The 20,882-nt window shown below is 42.1% G+C and overlaps 1 protein-coding gene across 1 annotated transcript in view; it reads right to left on the bottom strand.

Moving 5' to 3' along the window:
• The window catches only part of LOC149464696 (ATP-binding cassette sub-family A member 13-like), a 594,838-nt gene that overhangs the window by 511,289 nt on the left and 62,667 nt on the right, over positions 1–20,882 (bottom strand). Inside the window, exons 10-12 of the mRNA XM_089674212.1 lie at positions 12,122–12,250; positions 10,435–10,563; positions 9,721–9,901 (exon numbers count right to left, since the gene is read on the bottom strand). Of these exons, the coding sequence (XP_089530338.1) occupies positions 9,721–9,901; positions 10,435–10,563; positions 12,122–12,250 (439 nt within the window). The remainder of the gene's footprint in view (positions 1–9,720; positions 9,902–10,434; positions 10,564–12,121; positions 12,251–20,882) is intronic.

Here is a 20,882-nt window from a genome sequence, read left to right as displayed (position 1 = left end):
ATAGAACACATTTGGAATGTGTTAGAACATGAAATGTATGGCTTACATGTGCAGCTGTACAGTCTGCATAAATTATGTGATGAAATCATGTCAACATGGACCAGGATCTCAAACGAATGTTTGTGGAATGTGAAATTCATACCACAAAGAACTGATTCTATGAGAAGAGGCTCTTCTCACTGTTAGTATAGTGCAGGGGTGGACTGACCATTTGGAAACTCGGGCACTGCCTGAGGGCCCGGGGTCAGTAGGGGGCCCCATGAGATGCCCCTGGTACCTTTTTCATAGGCTTTTTTGAGTTTGGGCAAGGACACAGGGGCCCCATGATCCCCTATTGCCCGGGGGCCCCATGAGTTGTCAGTCCGCCCCTGGTATAGTGTTCCTAAAAATTTGCTAGGCAAGAGTATAATATATAACTAGAGCTAATGAAAGAACATGTCATATTTACCGGTATGTCTATTTCTGTTGTTTTCCTTTCAGAATTTGCATGATGTTTTATTATATTATATACAATTTTAGTAAATAGGATTTTTGTACTCACTGTAAAATCATTTTCTTGGAGTATATGCAGAGACACAGGAAGTCCTTAACCTTTGGGTAATACTGCCATCTACAAGGGGCTGGACACCAGCAAACAAAATAATTGTAGGCCAGCCCAGGATAACCCGTTCTACTACCAGCATGCCTTTGTTTTTTTTAATAAACCAGTACTGAGAGCATGATCATAAACCTAGAGGAATGGGGCCAGTGTGCCCCGAAGGACTCCAAGAAAAAGATTTTATTCACTTGACCTCGAGAAGGTTTTACCCCCTTCATGACTGGGCCATTTTTTGGTGTTCAGCACTGCACTGCTTTAACTGGCAATTGCTCTGTCATGCAACACTGTATCCAAATTAAGTTTAGATCATTTTTTCACACAAATAGAGCTTTCCTTTGGAGGTATTTAATCACCACTGTTTTTTAATTTTGCTATATAAACAAAAAAATACTGAATTAAAAAAATGTGTTTTTCTTAGTTGCTGTTATAAAACTTTGCAAGTCTTTCTGCATATATTTAGGCCGAGAAGTAAAATATAAAGTAAATATAAAAAAAAATAACCTAAAAATACCCACCACCTACAGCCACCACACCACCACCGAAAAAGAAATAAAAAACATATACAAAATAACCCAAAATCAGTGTACATTATAGAGTTATAGAGTCTACAAACATCCAGATGTACTGATGGCTGATCTAATTTCTTTTAAAATGTCAGGACAGTACAAATACCTCCCAATGACCTCTTTATGGAAAGTAGACAGTCAAAGTTGCAATTTTTTGTCACAATGTTTTGGAAATTAAATCAAATTATTTTTTTTTCACTTTTTTTTACTTCCTGTCACCAGTACAGTACATCATGAGATGACTTCTGTGGTGGTTATCAGGTATGTTGACTGGTGACAGTATGTAAAAAAAAAAAAAAAAAAAAAAAAATTTAATGTTTTAAACATTTTTTTTATTTAGCCTTTTTTTCCTATTTTTTCATACGTACTGTCATTAGAGCAGTTCAGTGTCACCATAGTGACACTATACTAAACTGGGGGAGTGATCAGGGATATTTTTTTAACACTATTATTGCTTATAACAGTGATGATCATTGTTATAAGCAATAGTTTTACCTGTCCTGATTGGATTTCATTCATGACAGCTTGCTTACTATTGTGATGCTGTGCTTGGCTACAGCTAATCACATGGTACAGGATTCCAGGTACAAAGTGATACCTGTGGGCTAATCACTATGATTGGGTAACGAGCCCCTAGTACGTCGCATAGCCTAGAGCTGCCGCCTGCTCGCAGTAAATGTACCATGGGTGGCCGGCAATCGGTTATGATGAGTACAAAAATGCCATTTTCTTTTTCATTCATTGAGGGACACAGGAAGTCTTTAACCTTCGGGAAGTCTAAAGCAGTTCAACTGAGGGGTCCGAAATGCAACAAACACTGTTAGGCTCAAGAAAGTAATAGAGAGCTGAGGACTGCCTGCAGCTCAGATAGTCACCAGAAGGACCTTATGTCTGAAGATGGCATCAGGTGAGCGCAAAACATCTACCTGGTAGCACCTGTGAGGGAATGTTGGAACAGAAGACCAGGTGACAGCCTTGCAAGTCCTGTAATCAGTTGCTTGATGCCATAAAGCCCAAGAAGCACTCACAGATCTAGTAGAGTGGACCTTGACAGGAAAGGGTGAAATCTAATGTTTGAGACCATACGTTTGCCTAATTGTCTGCCTGAGCTATCAAAAGATATTGCAAAGAGAGTCCAATGGACCTTTATGGAGTTCATCAAGAGTTACAAAAAGGGAATCAGTTTTTCTGAAAGAAGCAGAGGCTTACGGTCAGTAGCACATCCAGACGGTGGAAAGACATTTTGTTATGGAGAACTGGAGATGAACAGAGGGACAGAAAAACCATGTCCTGATTGAGGTGAAAGGCAGATACTACCTTATGCAAGAAGGAGGTCTTGGGCCTCAACACCACCTTGTTTCTATGCAAAACTACACAGGGTTTCTTTCAGGACATTGCCACCAGTTCAGACATCTCCTCACAGAGGTGATGGCTACAAGAAAGGCCACCTTCTGGGTGCACATAGAGAGAGGAATGTTTCTAAACTGGTTAAAATGGTGGGCTCTGAAGTGCACAGAGAACCAGAATTCAGGTCTCTTGGAGTCACTGGGGAACAGATCAGGGGAATCTGCATGGGACATCCCCTGTACTAGGGTCTTAAGAGTAAGAGGCCAATGGTCTCTGATACAGAATAGAGAGAGCAGAAACGTGACTCTTGATAGTGCTGAGAGCCTAAAACTGGTCCAGACCTAGCTGCAGAAAGGAGAAGATTTATCCCATGGAGAGAATCCCTTCCCTTGGTGGAAGCCCCCTGACTCCCATGAAGTGAAGTATATCTTTCATGTCTAATATTAGACCTTGTGAGAAAGAAACTATAGTAAAAAGAACACACAATAACTCCAATCGCCTCCTTCGGGTTATGTGACTTCTGTGATGTGGCTGTCACAGGGGTCACATGATCATTAAGTTCACAATTGCAGGTATGCATCGGAAGCTTATTGATCACCACCAGCTACCAGCATGGCAAGTAGTTTTTACAGGGCTGCATGTATGCGGCTGCTTGAAGTTAAGGCCAACCCACTGAGCGGCCGCATACAGTATATGTGTGCGGCCGACGTCAAGACGTTAATAACAAACTCAACACAGGCTCAAGTAAACCAGACCAAAGTCTGATAAATCCAAGTTCAATAGGTCTGCTGTGCACAGCATGATAAGCACAATAGTATACTTCACTCTGGAAGATGACAGGCTGCTTGATACAGAGATGACAGATTGTTATACACAAACAAACTCAGGGTGAGAAAAACACAGTATAGCACACATTGAAACCATGATAGCTTTAATAAAAAGCAAAATCCACTCATACTGAACACTTGGAAGCAGGGGCGGACTGACAACTCATGGGGCCCCCGGGCAATAGGGGATCATGGGGCCCCTGTGTCCTTGCCCAAACTCAAAAAAGCCTACTGACCCCGGGCCCTCGGACAGTGCCCGAGTTTCCAAATGGTCAGTCCGCCCCTGCTTGGAAGTAACATTTGGATGGAGAGGTGGGAACGAACTCAGATAAATGCAAAGCTGTCTTCCCCTTTTTTATGGGGAGTGGTGAGAGTTTCAGTGGCTCGGGTTGAACGAAACAAGACCAGTTTAGAGATGGAAACAGCCAGTGATATCATTACTGAGCAGCAGTTTAGCCCCTCGGCAAGGTGTCTCCAGGCACAGTAGATATATCAAACGTGGTTCACTGGAACAAAGTTCTTTGACACTTTGCTTATAATCATAGCAAAAGTGCAGAGGATCTGAACATTTTTTCTACAGAGACTATTTCTTGTAACCTTCCACATTCTGAAAGATTTTGTGAAACTCTATAATTAGGAAACATGCTGGATCTATAAGTTAAATACACCCAATGAACTAAATTAGGTAATCTACACACTATTTTGTATTTAGCCTAACAACTGATATAAAACTCTTTATAGCCTTTACATATTATTCCTATGTTTGTCTTTCCCAATGGCACATCTTTAATTAGTAACAGTATTGATGTTATTGTAGCTTAGAATCAAGTTTCACTGTTCCACCTAGAGATAGGTATGTGATAGAAGCAGTTATATTCACTACAGTTACGAGACTTGTGATTTAGTGGCAAAAAGTATTTAGCTAAATTAATTTTATATAAAAAATTTATGCCAGCAACAGTCCCCTTCTATTAGGCATGACAAAGAGGATTGCATTATTGAAAGTTGTGGTCTAGGAGACGATACTTGGAAGTAGATGTCTTGCTGGTGGGCTAACCCATTACTCAGTAATGAGGATGTTATCTGTTTCCATCTCTGTGCAGGCCCTGTTTATTTCAACCCCAGTTGCTAAATCACTCATCCTGGTACAAGGGAGGACAGTTTTACATCTATCTGGGGTGGTTCTAAGTGTTATTTCCAAACGTCACCTCCAAGTTGTTAATGTGAATGGATATTGCTTTTGAATAAAGTTGTCAGGAATGGACTTGCGAATAATGGTGGGACTCACCTGCCTTGTGGGCTGCAGTACCAGGGATGGCCAGCGGGTGCTCTCAGCAATCAGAGACTCAACCCTGCAGTCAGCCAAACACCTGAAGCTGATTACGGAGGTGTATTTAAGGGATGGCCAGACCTGCAGTCTGTGCCTTGGTGTGTGTTTTTGCATGGGCCCCTGTATCTTGTTACCTGCATTCCTGTTCCTGCCTGACTTACTCGTTGCCTACCCTGCCTGATCCTGACCTCTGCTGTCCTCTCCTGTTTGATCCCTGGCTTGTGACCCCGACCATTCTCTGCCTGACCCCCTGTACCTCCCTGCCCGTTAGTTGCTGTACCCGGCTCGTGACCTGACTACTCTCTGCCTGCTCCTCCTGTTCCTACCTGCCCGATTGTTATTGACCCGGCCTGCCTGACTACGCTTGCATTGTATGTATTGTTATCTGTGGGTGGTTTGGTTTGGTTAATTTGCACTGTGTTTATGTTTTAGTATTGCACTGCGTTTTGTATTGTTAGTATTAATAAATTATATTGTTTATAACATATCTGAAGCCTGCGTTTCCCTGCGTCAGTTCACATACCTCTGGTCATACCTGGAGCCCTGACAAAAGTTGTCACAGTTTGATAACATATTGATGCACTGCACTGCATGGTTTTCTTATCCCTGTTTCAGAATTTGTGGCTGTATAAAGATCTGTCATCTATGTATCCAGCAGTCTGTCAGCTCCGGGAGTGAAGTATACTACTGTGCTTATCCTTCTGTGCATAGTGGACTAATTAGATTTGGATTTGTATGACTTTTATCCCAATAATTTGAGCTTATATTGAACTTATTATTAAGGAGGTATTTATGCTTTTTTTTTTACTATCTTTTGTATTTCTCACGAGTTCTAATCTTTTTGCTGACTTTTTGTTCTTTCTGCTGTGGTTTCCAGCATATTTGAGCTAAAGTGTGACAAATGGTAATTTTTTTTTAGTTTTTGTTACGTTTGTTATGTTTACCATTATCATCAAAAGAAGAAGTAAAAGAAAAACAGCATTTTGGGTTGTCCACAAAACAGGAATAGCGGTAGAATCTTCCAATGGGAGCACTAGCTCTGCTGACCCTGGTGACAACCAGCGATTCTCGCACTTTGTAGGGATTTTCTCTCCTTTATTATTTTGGCTGTGGAACAGGAAGTGAATGGAAATCTCCCCAGTGGGACACAGATGTAAAGAACCCACCAGGGTTTATAGCTCACCCTTACTCTATCCAAAGTGAAAGAATATGTTTTGACTTTAGTTCTCCTTTAACTCCTTGGTTGTTACTATTAGGTTTGCTCATACACAATTTGTGTGCCAAGGAACAGTTTTTTTTACTTTTGAGAAATAAACTTCCTAGCATTTATCATCATTGGAATCACAGACACAGAAATTCACCTGTACTTTAGAATCTGGGCTTCAACAGCTGTGCTATTAAAGCCAGTGATCATGAAGCAGGATGGCAAATCACTCCTGATGATTTTGGAGGGGCTATGGAGCATCTGCCAGAAGTCTTACCAGGTCAGCATCCTACATCTTCCTGAGCTAGTCCATCAAGACCATCAGAAGATCCTACACATTGATCCAATGAAACAGGCCTGTAAGATGTTTTAGGAAGAAAACATACATCAGGGCGTTCTAATCCCACAGAGCATCCACTGCTTCCTATAAAAGGATCCCTGTACCTAGAGACAAACCTGTCCAGATTGTTGTTGAAACTAGAAGCCAAGAGGTAAACATCCTGTGTCCTCCATTTCTAACACTGTTCATGGAACACCTCCATGTATGCAGACCACTACCTCAGGTCCAGCCACTGCAGACTGAGGAAGTCCACCTGTCAGTTGTCTGGAATGTACAAAGCTAACAATGCTGGAATATAAAGTTCTGTGTAGGTCAGAATCTAACCTTTCGAAACTGCAAGACTTATTTTCCTCCTCAGTAACTAATGTACCTCACCACCTTGGCATTGTCTGACTGAATCCAATGAGATGAACCTCCAATAAGACAGCCAAATCACCATAAGTTCCAGAATAATTTGTCCTGTGTCCAGGACTAGACCTAGATATTCCAAATGATGAGTTGGTTCTAGTGATGACTTCTGAATGTTCAGGCCCTTAAAATCGCTGAAACATCTGTGTGGTCAACATGACATAGTCTGTCAGAGCCCTTGCTGACTGTTCCCTTAACAGGCGGTTGTCTAATTGTCCAACAATGGGGATGTCAAAGGAGTGCAAATGGGTTAGTATTGAGACCAGCACCTTGGTGAAAACTTAAGGTGCAGATGAAAAGCCGATGGGCAGGTCTACAAACAGGTAGTGTAGTGGCCCCACAGCACAGCATAGGAATTGCTGATGTGCTGGAAAGATGTCAAAATATAGGTATCTTTGATTTTCATAGAAGCTAAAAAAAGTCTTTCTGGTGAGGGGGAACAATAGCAGATTTGGTAGATTCCATATAGAATTTTTAGATTTGTAAGACACTCAGAGCTTTGAAATGTAAAATGGGGTGTATGCCCCCTTTGGGGTTGGGAACAGTGAACAGATTGGAGTAAAACCCTAGAACCATTCTGCCACAAGAACTTGGGTAGCGACAGCTCTATCCAAAAGACTGAAGTGAGGTTGATGGAGACCTACTAATCAATGCAGTGACACAAGGAGATTGGAGGTAAATAACCAAGAGAGGGATCAGGACAGGAAGAAAATCAGTTTGCAAGTAAGAGCAGCAGCGATGAAATGCTCCCAAAATGCTGTTGTTTTGGATAGCATAGATAAGGTAAAAAGCTACTATTATGTTTTACTCCCCTCTGTGTCCCTTACTGAAATTTCCCCTGCAAGACACAACAGGAAATATCCCTAAAAATTAAAAGAAATTCTCTGTCACCAGAATGAGTGTCCTCACTGAACTGTATCCCATCTATTTCTGTTTTCAGTGATAACTGTAAGATTTGGGTTCCCACACTCATTTTCTCTTCTGGTGACAATTTTGCCCAATGCAAATAGCGAGATTAGATTTCCTCAACACAAAGCAATAAAACCTTAACAGAGATTCTTATCCTTCCCCATCCCCCATATACAAAATAAGACAAAAGAGTTTTTTAAGGCCAAACTAGCAATATACAGGACAAAAAGTAGTGATGGCAGAAGTAGGAGGGGGAGAGAAAAAAATAAGAAGAGAGAGCAAATGGGATAAATTACTGTGCATTCTGTATGCTGTTCTAATTAAAATAAATGGTCCTTCTTTTATATTTTATTTATTGTTGTATTAATTCAACATAACAAAACAGGAAGACAAAAACTAAAACAAAATGCAAAGTAGTCATTCGATGTAAAAAACATGATAGTAACAGAGTGCACTTTAATAAGTAATAGTGATCGAAAAAATGTATAACGGAAAGCCACACTTCTTTGATAAAATATTTATTCCAGTATCGATAATATTTAAATAGATATCAGGGAACTTTCAAATTTAAACATATTTCCTGACATTAACTGTGGGAATATTTATAAAGCAGTGAATGAGCCTTTCACCAAACATTCACCGACGGTTCAACAATTACTCATTTAAAACACATGCACCTGGAATAGTCACCAGTGGTGAATATGTGGTAAATGTCATAACCACTGCTCTATAAATGTCCCTTAATCATACAGCAGAACCAATTTACTGTAAGTGTAAAGAAGATATATAAAAAAATTAAATGTATTACAACTCTTGTATGATCTAGTAGCACCTATCATCTAATTTATGCAAAAATAGACCTGGAGTCAGTGACCCCCACCCCACCAAGAATAGTTTGTATATCTAGACTTGACTTGACTTGTGGTGATGGGAAAACTTTTTTCTCCTGAAAAATTGCATTCTATTGTCAGCTGAGGGAGACTAATAAAAACTGATCACAAAGTAAAGAGTACTGTCAGGGATTTCCTCGATCCCCGCAGCGATGGTCCCGGCGCAGGAGCAGTGCGCCGCCCTGTGCAGGGACACGGGCACTAGGTCCGGGCCGGCCGCGTCGTTCGAGTTCGCGCATGCGCAGTAGAAGCCGCGGCCGCCCGCTGGGCACCAATGGCAGCGCAGGGCGGGATATTTAAATGGCCCTGAGCTGTCATTCAGTGCCTTCTGGTCTTACCTGCATCCTGTATCCTGCGAACCTGTGCCCTGTAAGTTTTTGACCCGGATTGTACCTGACCTTGCTATATTCTCCTGTCCTGACCCTTGCTTTGCCTGACCTCTCTCCTGGATGCCCCCTATTGGATTTGACCTGCTGTTGCTGACCTGGCGTGTGACCCGACTATTCTCTGCCCGCTGCCTTGTACCATACCGTCCTCTCTGTTACCGACCCGGCCTGTCTGACCTTGCTCATCCATCCATCCATCCCTCGCAGTGGGGTCTTCAGACCTCCTCATAACAGACTCTTTCCCGTGGGAGCCCTCAGCGCATACCACTACCACTGACGGACGTACCCAGTAGCCACGACGTGGTCTCGGGGTGCTCCAAGTCCATCCCCACCATCAGGGGCCCTGGTGAACAAGCACTCTGGGACTTAAATCCTGTGCGCTGGGGACGTCTATTCAGTGGAGTGCTAGTGGTACCGCCGGGCGGTCCCTTACGGGTACATCCTAAAAAGGTAAAGTGACATTTTAACGGAGTGTTTATATTCTGATACATGAGCAATACATATTGGGGCTGATTTACTAAAGGCAAACAGTGTGTTCTCTATGCATAGAATATTCCCTTAGCTTGTGAATTTTCATCACATTTACTAACCAAAGAGTAAATTCCTTTTCAAATTAAAAATTGTTTGCAAGTGAACAGCCTATTTCTCTTTAGTAAAACAACCATAGTGTGGGGAGCAGGGGCGGACTGACAACTCATGGGGCCCCCGGGCAATAGGGGATCATGGGGCCCCTGTGTCCTTGCCCAAACTCAAAAAAGCCTATGAAAAAGGTACCAGGGGCATCTCATGGGGCCCCCTACTGACCCTGGGCCCCCGGGCGGTGCCCAAGTTTCCAAATGGTCAGTCCGCCCCTGGTGGGGAGGTGTATGCATAATGTAATATAACAATTCACTATTGGTGATGAGGTAAACTTACAGAATAGTTGTTTTTCCAGCACCATTAGAACCCAGGATTGAAGTAATTTCATTGTTGTAAAAGTTGAAGCTCAGATCATTTACTGCTGTCAGGTTGTTTGAATATACTTTGCTGACAGAAACTAAAGATACTCCATTTTCTATGAAAGGCAAACACTTGTTTTGTCTTTGATGCATAGATTCTGTTAAGATAAATACCAAAGAGTAGTTACAGAGGAGTAAACCTAATGTCTTTCACAGATATCAACAATATAAACTCAGAATAGATCAGTTGCACATATTTTGCATGTTTTTTTTTTATATATGTATAGAAATCATGATATAGAGATGTTAAAATAATCTAAAACTGCTTTAACATACTTAATCTACATTTTTCATGTAAAATACTACAACACAAAATTATTAACCATATCTGAGGTTTGAAGATTAGTTTCTAGAACCATGCAGTGGTCCTTCCCAAGATTTTACTGGGACTAAGAATTGAAAATGTTGTAATGCAATACGACCAAACAGTTTATTTTTCTGTAACAACCAGTGACACCCAAAAAGAAAAATTTCCAGATCTATCAAACACTGTAAATGATACATGATAATGATGTAGGGGATCACCTGACATATAAAGAATATATCTACACTATTTTTTAAACTGGAAATTTCTATTATATGCTAAACTTAAAAAAGATAATTTTGTTGAAACTCTTGCAATACTACTTACCTTCATTGTGTTGATCTTTTCCTTTATTTCTATCCAGATTTTCACTCCGCTTGCACTGAGCCCCAAAAAGTTGCTTCCAGTAGATAACTGTAAATGGGAAATTCCAAGGCTTTTTCTGAACATCAGGTCCTAGGGAGTATATTAAGAAATATTAAACAATAATAAAAATCCTTTCCCTATACATATCGTATGTCTTAATTTCTCCTCATTATACTTAGTCCTACATTCATTGTTATGTTAGGCCAAGTTTTGGTCTATATTTGTCAGCTGGTAAACAACAAAAGCAGTCACAAAAGTGCAGGGGTAGTAGTGGCAGCTAGTCAAATGTACAAGTATTTTAAGTACCGTATTTTTCGCTCCATAAGACGCACTTTTGTCCCCCAAAAAAAGGGGGGAAAATGTCAGTGCCTCTTATGGAGCGAATGTAAAGCGGCCGGTCCGGTATTTCTGCCGCCACCATGTCAGAATACCGGGCCGGCCGCTCAGCTCTTCTCTCCTGCAGGACCTTACCAGTTCCTCGCTCCAGCGCTGCAGTCTTCCCGCGCCGGCTTCTGTGACAGCCAAGTGCCCACTGCGCATGCGCGAGAAGCGCCACGCTTTGTGAATGGTCCGGTGTCTTCTGGTACACATGACAAGTCCCAGAAGGCTCCAGGCCGTTCACAAAGCTCAGCGCTTCTCGCGCATGCGCAGTGGGCACCCGGCTGTCACAGAAGCTGCCAGGGGAAGAAGAGGGAAGGACAACTCAGCAGAAGTGGGAGCGGGTACCTGTCAAATTCAGGTAACCGCTCCCCCTCCTTCCCCAAAGGTCCGCAGTCTCTGGTAATCTCCTTTACTGTCCGCAGTCTCTGGTCATCCCCTGCACTGTCTGCAGTCTCTGGTCTTCTGTACTATGTCCACAGTCTCTAGTCATTCCCTGTACTGTGTCCGCAGTCTCTGGTCATCTCCTGTACTATGTCCGCAGTCTCTGGTCATCTCCTGTACTGTGTCCGCAGTCTATGGTCATCTCCTGTACTATGTCCACAGTCTCTGGTCATCTCCTGTACTGTATCCGCAGTCTCTGGTCATCTCCTGCACTGTGTTCGCAGTCTCTGGTCATCTCCTGTACTGTGTCCGCAGTCTCTGGTCATCTCCTGCACTGTGTCCGCAGTCTCTGGCCATCTCCTGTACTGTGTCCGCAGTCTCTGGCCATCTCCTGTCCTGTGTCCGCAGTCTCTGGTCATCCCCTGTACTGTGTCCACAGTCTCTGGTCATCTCCTGTCCTGTGTCCGCAGTCTCTGGTCATCCCCTGTACTGTGTCCGCAGTCTCTGGTCATCCCCTGTACTGTGTCCGCAGTCTCTGGTCATCCCCTGTACTGTGTCCGCAGTCTCTGGTCATCCCCTGTACTGTGTCCGCAGTCTCTGGTCATCCCTTGTACTATGTCCGCAGTCTCTGGTCATCCCCTGTACTGTGTCCGCAGTCTCTGGTCATCTCCTGTACTGTGTCTGCAGTCCATTGGTTCAGAATATTTTTTTTCTTGTTTTTCTCCTCTAAAACCTAGGCGCGTCTTATGGTCAGGTGCGTCTTATGGAGCGAAAAATACGATATGTAGTGTTGAGATGGTGTCCATTACTTGGGTGAATAATCTTTTGAGGCGGTAGGGTTAAATGTGAAATGTTGACTAGTTTTAAAAAGTTTTCAGACTCTTACCAGGCCTTATGTTACCTATATACCATCCAAAAGCAAAGTACATAATTGAATCTATAGGAATCATTCCACAAATCCACAAAAATGACATTGATTCAGCTTCTTGCAGGCAAAGGTTATTCCACTGAATTCCTGAAAAAAAAAAAGAAATTATTGTTCATCAAATTCACCTTTATCCCCTCTCCTAAATTGCTGACATTTTTTTTTAATCAACCTTACCTTTTTATCAACCCCCCCTTTACAGTTCCTTGCACTGTACATTGTATGCTTCAGGATGCTACAGGGTTTGGTAATTGTTTATAGGTGAACAAACAAACGTTATTTTTAATGTGCATGGCATATGGATACTCTTGCTACATTACTTTGCGTAAATGCAACATACAGATACTACTTTTATGTAATTAAAAAAACACATCAAGCGCCTGTTCACATCAATGCAATTTGTCATGCAATTTGACAGTTCAAAATCTCATGACAAGTCGCAACCTGTCTGTGCTGATGCAACTGTTCAAACGCGACTTCGACTTTGCGGTGCAGCACCAATTTTGAAAAAAGTTCATGCACTGTTTTTGGTGATTTCATATGCGACTTGCATAGACATCTGTGCAAGAAGTCACACAGATGTCAGGCAGCTCCACATAAAATCTTACTGATTAGTGGTTTTGAAATTTCGCTACTTCATGCGAAGTAGCGCAATTTCAAAACCGCATTCAGTGTGAACCAGGGCTTAGGCTTAGAGTTCTTTCCCTAAATTTCTATGCGCTCTCCTTTTACATTATTTTATGATCTGCCCTACAAAAGACTGTCAGCCCTTGTGTTTGTGTGGCACTAAGTATTCAGCATTCCATGTACATTAAACAATGCTATACTCTTGGTACGAAACTACATGTTAGGAAGCATATCATTTTGTCTTAGCACTAATTTTCGATTCTTGTAATAACCTGAAAAAATCTGTGTCTCTAATATTTAATATGGAATTGTACCAAACAGGGAGGACCTAGCCGAGGTTTGAAGCACACCTATGGCATTACGAAAAGCAGGCACACAAGTATCTAGGCAAAATGGCATAAAATATTTACAGTATCTAAAATAGGATCGTGCAGCGCTTAAAACAGGTATATATATATATATATATATATATATATATATATATATACACACACAGAGAGTAAAAACAACTAATATATAACCCAATTAGAGGAAATAAATCATCAAAATAAAAAATATATAAAAAATATAAAATTACAGAGAGTTCCACTAAGGTGACTTAGTGAATCTTGGTCCGGCAAAAGGTGCTGTAATGGTGTAAGTAATGCGCACTCACCGGACGCGCATATTAATAGCGCTTTATATAATCAATCCAGATGTCATCTACTGGGGCCTGAAGCTGGAAGTTCTTCCCTCTAAGGGATGGGTCATCAGGTGGTGTACAAAGCACTGGGATATCCTTGTTCCTTCCCGGGATAGTATCACCAAGTATCCGTGAAGTATAGCAGCCTGTCCTGGGATGGTGGATCTGTGGGTCTAAAGCACTCCCCCAGGGGGTGGAAACAGGAATACTCCCATAGTGTAGTAGGTATTGAAAAATCGTTTTGATGCATCAACAATAAAGTTTTTCAATACCTACTACACTACTGTCTGTATATATATACCTGTTTTAAGCGCTGCACGATCCTATTTTATTTTCAATAATCTTTATTAGAAATTTTTGAAACAAACAAACAACTGAGAACTATGATATAAAGAGGTTCACATTAATACATAGAAAATATGCATAAAAAGGGTTAGTTGACGGCACCTCACCATCCGGTCGAGGCACAATGCAGAGTCTTGCTTTAGTTACATGAGAGGTATGCTACCTTTGTGAACCAATTGGAACTTTAGGAGGTATAATAAGGGGGAGTGAAGGGGGTAGAGGAGGGGGAGGGGGGGGAGGGGAAGGTAATGGCACCGAGTCGTCAAAGTCATGTAGTATGGAAGAGAGCTATAAAATCATTTTATGGAACATTTGGGATTTTGTATCCATCGAGTCCACTGGGTCTCAAATTTATGATACGAGGAATTGTGGAGCGCCGTTCTTCTCTCCATCTCGCAAAGGAAGTTGAGGTCGGTCAGTAGTCGGGTCATAGAAGGTATGTCAATAGAACGCCACAACCTGGTGATATTTATTTTTGCAGCAGACAAGATGTGAATGGTAATAGTACGTGAAGCTAGAGGAATTTTGTCTATGCCAATGTGAAGGAGCGCTAAAGCAGGGTTTGGGTAAATTGGGGTTTTCACTATCGAGGATAGTAATTGGAAAACCTGGTTCCAATAGGAAGTGAGGGATTTGCACGCCCACATCAAATGGAAAAGGGAGCCCCTTTCTCCACAATGTCTCCAGCAGGTTTGGGAATGTTGGGGATAAAACAAAGACAGCTTGACTGGTGTTAAGTACCATTGATGGAGTATTTTCAGGTATGATTCCCAATGCGAGCTGCACTTTGAGGCTTTGAAAGTAATGGTGAAAATTCTCTCCCAGGTGGAGGGGGATATCGGTTGTTGAGTTATGTTTTCCCAGTTTGCTAGGGATGATGTATATGTGGTAAACTGCGAGTCAACTAGCATTGTGTAAAAAGTTGATATACCTTTTTTTGGATAAGTAGATTTTTGAAAGAAGTGGTGTGCTGTCGCAGGGATTTTTATGTTAAATGGTACATGTGCCTTACAGAGGGCATGGGTTAAACGTATATAGGTAAAATATTCAGTTGCCGGGATTCGGTATTTGTCCCGAATGGCTTGAAAGGAGTGAAATTTGTTGTTAGTATATAGGTCTTGTATATGGAGTAATCCATGTTCTATCCATAGGTTTAGGTTTAAGTGAGGAGAAAGGAAGTGTAGAGCTGAGAGCGGAGTGGTAATGTGGAGGTTGTCTGTTTGTAATTTGGTATGAGTAAGAAAGTCCTCCCAAGCTGCTAGGGAAGCTCGTATGCAGGGGTTATATTGCGGGTTTGTAGGTTGTACCCCGCGGGGTATGCATAATAAGTCGGACAAGGTGTGCGGTAGGAATAGGGAAGTTTCCATAACAGTCCAGGTCTTGCTAATTGTGGGTTGTCTCCAGAAGAAGAGCTGGTCAAGTATTGCAGCAAGATAGTATGACTTCACATGTGGGAGACCCGCTCCGCCTCTGGAGGGAGGACGGATTAAAAGATTCGTGACACATCTAGGTTTTTTTGAGTTCCATAGGAACCGGTTCAGAATTGTCTGGAGTTTTGTGAAAAAGATACGGGGCACTGGAATAGGGAGTGTTCTAAAGATATAGAGTATCTTGGGTAAAATACACATTTTGATTGTCGCCGTTCTGCCTAACGTCGAGAGGGTAGTGGTGCGTAGACCTTTAATTTCTTGTGGGATAGATTCAAGTAATGGTATAAAGTTAGCATTGTATAGTTGGCTAGTCCTTGTAGTGAGTCTGATTCCTAGGTATGGAATGCTAACTTTTTCCCAATGAAAGGGGAAATGCTTAGAGATGAGATTTTGGCTGTTTTCAGGTATATGTAGATTCAGTGTGGAAGATTTCGGTTCATTGAGCTTATAGTAAGATACAGATGTGTAGTTTTGGATTTGTATTCGTATCACGTTAAGGGATTTATATGGGTTGGTGACCATTAGGATAATGTCATCCGCAAATAGGCTGATCTTGTGTTCTGATTTTAGGAATTTAAATCCCGTAAATATAGGGTCGTTTCTAAGGTTGGTTGCCAGTGGTTCAATAAGAAGAGCAAAAATTATGGGGGATAAAGGGCAACCTTGTCTAGTTCCGTTAGAAATGGAAAAAGGATGAGATAACGTACCATTAGTTAGCACTCTGGCTGAGGGTCTAGAGTAAAGGGACAATATGGCCGATAACATCCAACCAGATATCCCAAATTTTTGTAGTGTATGCGTCATAAATTGCCAGTGGATTCGGTCAAACGCCTTTTCTGCATCGAGCGATAATAGAAGCGAGGGTTGGGGGTTTAATTCAAGGTGGTGTATCAGGGATAAGATTCGTCTAGTGGCGTCAGGGGCCTGTCTACCAGGAATAAACCCTACTTGGTCTGGATGAATTCGAGTCGGTAGGTAGGGGAGTAGTCTCAGAGCTATTATTTTAGCATAAATCTTTATGTCTGTGTTGAGAAGTGAGATTGGTCTGTAATTTTGTACCAATTGGGGGTCTGTGCCAGGTTTCGGAATGGTGGTAATTATCGATTGTAGCATTTCTTGGGGAAATTCTCCATAAGTAGCTGCATGGTTGTATAGGAGTGCTAGGTGCGGAGTAAGGTTGGGAGCAAGTGCTTTATAATATTCATTGGTGAAACCATCATTCCCTGGGGACTTGTTCAGTGGGAGGGTACATATGATTTTCTCTATCTCAGGAGGGGCAATCGGTACAGAAATAGATTCAAGTTGGGCCTGAGTCATGCATGGAAGATTAGTACTACTCAAAAAATGTTCGATTGATTGTGTTGTTGGTTGGATTGTATCAGCGTCATCTTTCAAGTTATAAAGTGTCTGGTAGTAGGCCGCAAAAGCATTGGCAATGTCTTGTGGGTTTGTCAGGGTGTCATGTAACGTAGGATGTTGGATTGTGGATATTTTGGTTTTCAGTCGTTTTTGTCTGATAGTCTTGCTAAGGAGCGAGTTTGCTTTGTTACCTAGTGCATAAAATCTAGCTTTTGTTTTTTGCAGATTAGCGTCGTATGTATGTAAAAAAATGGTACGTAATTTATTTCTGTCGGAGTTTAGAGTCGCTGTCGTGGTTGGATTTGGGTGTTGTTTATTCAGTTTTTCATTTAAGCGGATGGAGGTCATGAGTTGGTCAATTTGTTGAGAACGTTGTCTCTTAACATGGGAATTTAATTGAATGAGGATACCTCTCATGTAGGCCTTGTAAGCTGGCCAAAGCGTGGTAATGGATATATCCGTGGTGGAATTGGTATCAAAAAAAAGTTTATGGGCATCTTGAATATGCTTCAGGTTTTCCGGTGCTGTTAAAAGTGCAGAGTTAAGTCTCCAGATGGGTGGTAGTGCTGTATTTTGATCATCGATCAAGGATATTTGGATCGGAGCGTGGTCGGACCAGGTTATGGTCCCTATTTTGGATGACGTCACCTGTTGAAGCGTCCACTTATCTGTTATGAACATGTCTATTCGGGAGTATGAAAGATGCGGAGCGGAATGATAGGTATAATCCCGTTCAGAGCCATGTTGACATCTCCAGATGTCATAGAGATCGTTGTTATGGAGAAATTGGTTAAAAGTAGGTTTGGTGTATTTGGAAGTGGAGGAAGAGTCTATGTCCGAATTTCCTATAATGTTAAAATCGCCACCGACGATGAGTTTCCCTTGTTTAAGTCGGGAAATGGTTTTGAAAAGTTTACGGTAGAAACTTATCTGTTTACAATTTGGGCCATAGATATTCACTAAAGTGTGGGTCTTGTCATTTATTTGGCATACTAATATATGGAAGCGTTCTTGTGGGTCCGCTGTCTGTGATAAAATACGGAATGAGAGAGAGTCATTGATGGCCGTGATCACTCCATTCTTCTTTTTGGTGTTGTTTGCCATGAATATTTGAGAAAAGCGATGAAGATATAATTTAGGTGACTTATTAGTAGCGAAATGTGTTTCCTGTATGAAGAGTATGTCTGCTCTTGATTTCCGTGCTTCTTTAGATAGTAGTGATCGTTTATAAGGTGAATTTAAGCCTCGGACGTTTAAGGATGTAAAATTGATCATTGGTATTTATAATTCCAGGATTTTCCGTTGGTTGGAGTGTTATTTGGGAGAATCTTAAGATTATGTACACTTTCAAGAGGATGAGCGTTTGAGCATAGGTGGGAAGTCTGTGACTCAATTGAAGCGGTAGAGGGAGTATTCCAAGATGTGTCGCAGTAGAAGACGTTGAAATATTGGGTGGGTGTCCAATGGTGCCAGGGTAAGAGGGGGAAGAAGGTATGGTGAACAATAAAAAACCATTTGCGAAAAATGCAAATATCACGTGTAGCCAACATTGCTACCTCTAAAACTTGGGGGTTCAGGAGGGCTTGACCATTGGATAATGGTCAGGCCAATTGTAAAGAGAACTTTGAGCGAAATTCAAGGGTTTAGGCCAAACGCCAGACAAATTAAGTAAATGATTGGCTCCTGGGAGAGCGTGTGAATATACTGAGTGATATAGAAAGGGTATGTCCCGCAGGGGCTAAGTTGCCTCCATAGAACTATGCGCAGATTCTTGTGGTTCCGCGGGTATAATATTCCAGGATTTTAGGAGATCCAGGCCAGCTTCCAATGTTTTAATGGTGAAAATCCTACCATGCTGTCTCACCGTTAACTTAGTGGGGAACCCCCATTGGTAGGCTATGCCGTGATTTCTGAGGGCCTTGGTGATTGATATCATACGTTTCCTGTTAAGGAGGGTAGCCTTAGATAAATCCGCATAGAGGCGAAGATTTGTGTGTGATGGCGGGAGAGGAGGCGGGTTTCGGGCCGCTGACATGATTCTGTCTTTCACGTGGTAAAAATGTATGCGTGCTAAGACATCTCTAGGAATAGATGTTGGTAGAAAGGAGGGTTTGGGTAGGCGGTGTGCGCAGTCAATTGCGAGTTCTAAGTCGGATATTGATGGTAGAATGAGTTTGATGTATTGCTGTATGTATGGGAGTAGGTCCTCGTTCGTGACAGATTCAGGGATTCCTCTGAATTTAATATTATTGCGACGTGATCTGTCTTCTAAATCGGCCAATTTTTGATTGATTTGCTCTATGTCTGATGAGTGAGTTACATGAGCATCGATTAAGTTGTTCTGCGCCGTAATGATGTCTCCCATGTTGTTCTCAATGTGGGTTATTCTGCGTTCTTGTTGTTGTACTATATTTGACAGTTGGTTAAGTGATGTGAAAAGATCATTATGTAGCGATTGGCGCAAAGATGTGAGCATGCTTCTCACGCATATTTCTGTCAGAGGTACATCAGATGTAGGGAATGCGGCTATATCAGGCATGGCTGAGTGGGGTACATGTGATGCAGATTCTGAGGCCTGGAGTAACGTGCTGGGGTCCTGCTCTAGCCTAGGTCTGGACTTAGCTGGGCTTAGTGATGTAGGGGACAGTGGGGGTGATGACTCACCAGGGTCCCCGGGGTAGAGCGAGTGCTGCAGCCTGAGATCTCTTTGCTGGGACCTGTAGTCCTCCTGCTGGTCACTGCTCTCCTCTCCCTGCGTGCAGCCGCGGGCGCCATCTTGGATTCCCGGCCCGACGGCCGGGAAGAATTGAGTGAGTTTTCCTGGTTGATCCGCCAGTTTTTTGCGTCTTGGCATAGCTGTGGAGGATCGGGCACCCGATATGAACGGTGCGGTGTCAGTGCTGTGTCCCAGGGCCGGTTTGTGCCGCAGTGAGTCTGGCGGGTGGATGGAGCTGTCTCACTGCACGTCCACCTTCAGAGCCGGCCGCGCATGCGCCCCCACGATCCTATTTTAGATACTCTTAATTTATTGGGTTATTGGTTACCCATTGTGTGCTTAGCTGCTTTGACATATTTATTTTCAGGCACTCACTTCTTCCTCTACATAAAATATTTACAACATACCTAAACCTAAGAGCAAAAAATTTTATATAATTGCAGCTTTTCCCTTCATTTTGATTTGGTGGTCCTGCCAGTGGTAGCGACACACTTCCTGTCCTAGGGTAATAACCCACTGTATCTTTCAAGGAGCAGCATTGCCTCCCTTGGAGAATATGGTGTACATTTATTAAACTGTGAAGTTTCCTGCTTTTACACATCAGGGCCCTTCATCATATATATGTCTCACAGATGAGAGCTAGTTAACCACTTGCTCTCCAGAGGATTTACCCCCCTTCCTGACCAAGCCATTTTTTGTGATATGGCGCTGCATCATTTTGACTGACAATTGCGAAGTCATGCAATGCTGTACATAAATGAAATTTTTGTCTTTTTTTCTCCCATAAAATAGAGCTTTCTTTCGGTAGTATTTGATCACCTCTGCAATTTTTAATTTTTGTGCTATAAACAAAAAAAGAATGACAATTTTGAAAAAAAAAACAATATTTTTGACGTTTTGCTATACAACATGTCCAATAAAAAAAAAAATCAAATTTCATCATAAATTTAGGCCAAAATGTATTCTGCTACATATTTTCACAAAAAAAAATCCCAATACATGTAAATGAATTGGTTTACATGAAAGTTATATTGTCTACAAATGCCGGTATTTATACAGGAATTTTTGTTTTCATTTTTTATATACTAGTAATGGCGGCAATCAGTAACTTATAGCGGGACTGCGGCGGGCATTCTGACACTGGGTGTGAACTAACTGCCACTGACATCCCCAGTGACCCTAATACAGTGGTCAGTTCTAATAAAAAGCACTGACACTGTATTAATGACACTGGGCAGGAAGGGGTTAACTTTTGGGCAAAGGGGTAACGGTGTGCTGTGTGTAATTTACTGTGTGTGCTGTTTTGCTAGGAAGACATGCTGCTTTGTATTTCTCTGCTGTGCAGATTGTAAGCTCGAAAGAGCAGGGCCCTCGAACCCCTCGTGTATTGTATTGTTACTGTCTTGTCTCATGTTCTGTCCCCCTTGCTACTGTACAGCGCTGAGCATACCCTTTGGCGCTATATAAATAATGTATAATAATAATAATGTCCTTGCTGGCAGGAGAGAGACCTGTGCTGTTTACACACAGGTCTCTCCCCTTTCAGGTTTACAGCTTTGGTTG

This window comes from Staurois parvus, unplaced genomic scaffold (assembly GCF_062004578.1).
Source record: "Staurois parvus isolate SC_StPar_1 unplaced genomic scaffold, SC_StPar_1.0 ptg000148l, whole genome shotgun sequence".
Classification (NCBI taxonomy): domain Eukaryota; kingdom Metazoa; phylum Chordata; class Amphibia; order Anura; family Ranidae; genus Staurois; species Staurois parvus.
Note: the sequence above shows the minus strand (reverse complement) of the source record. Positions and strands in the feature narration are given on the sequence as shown.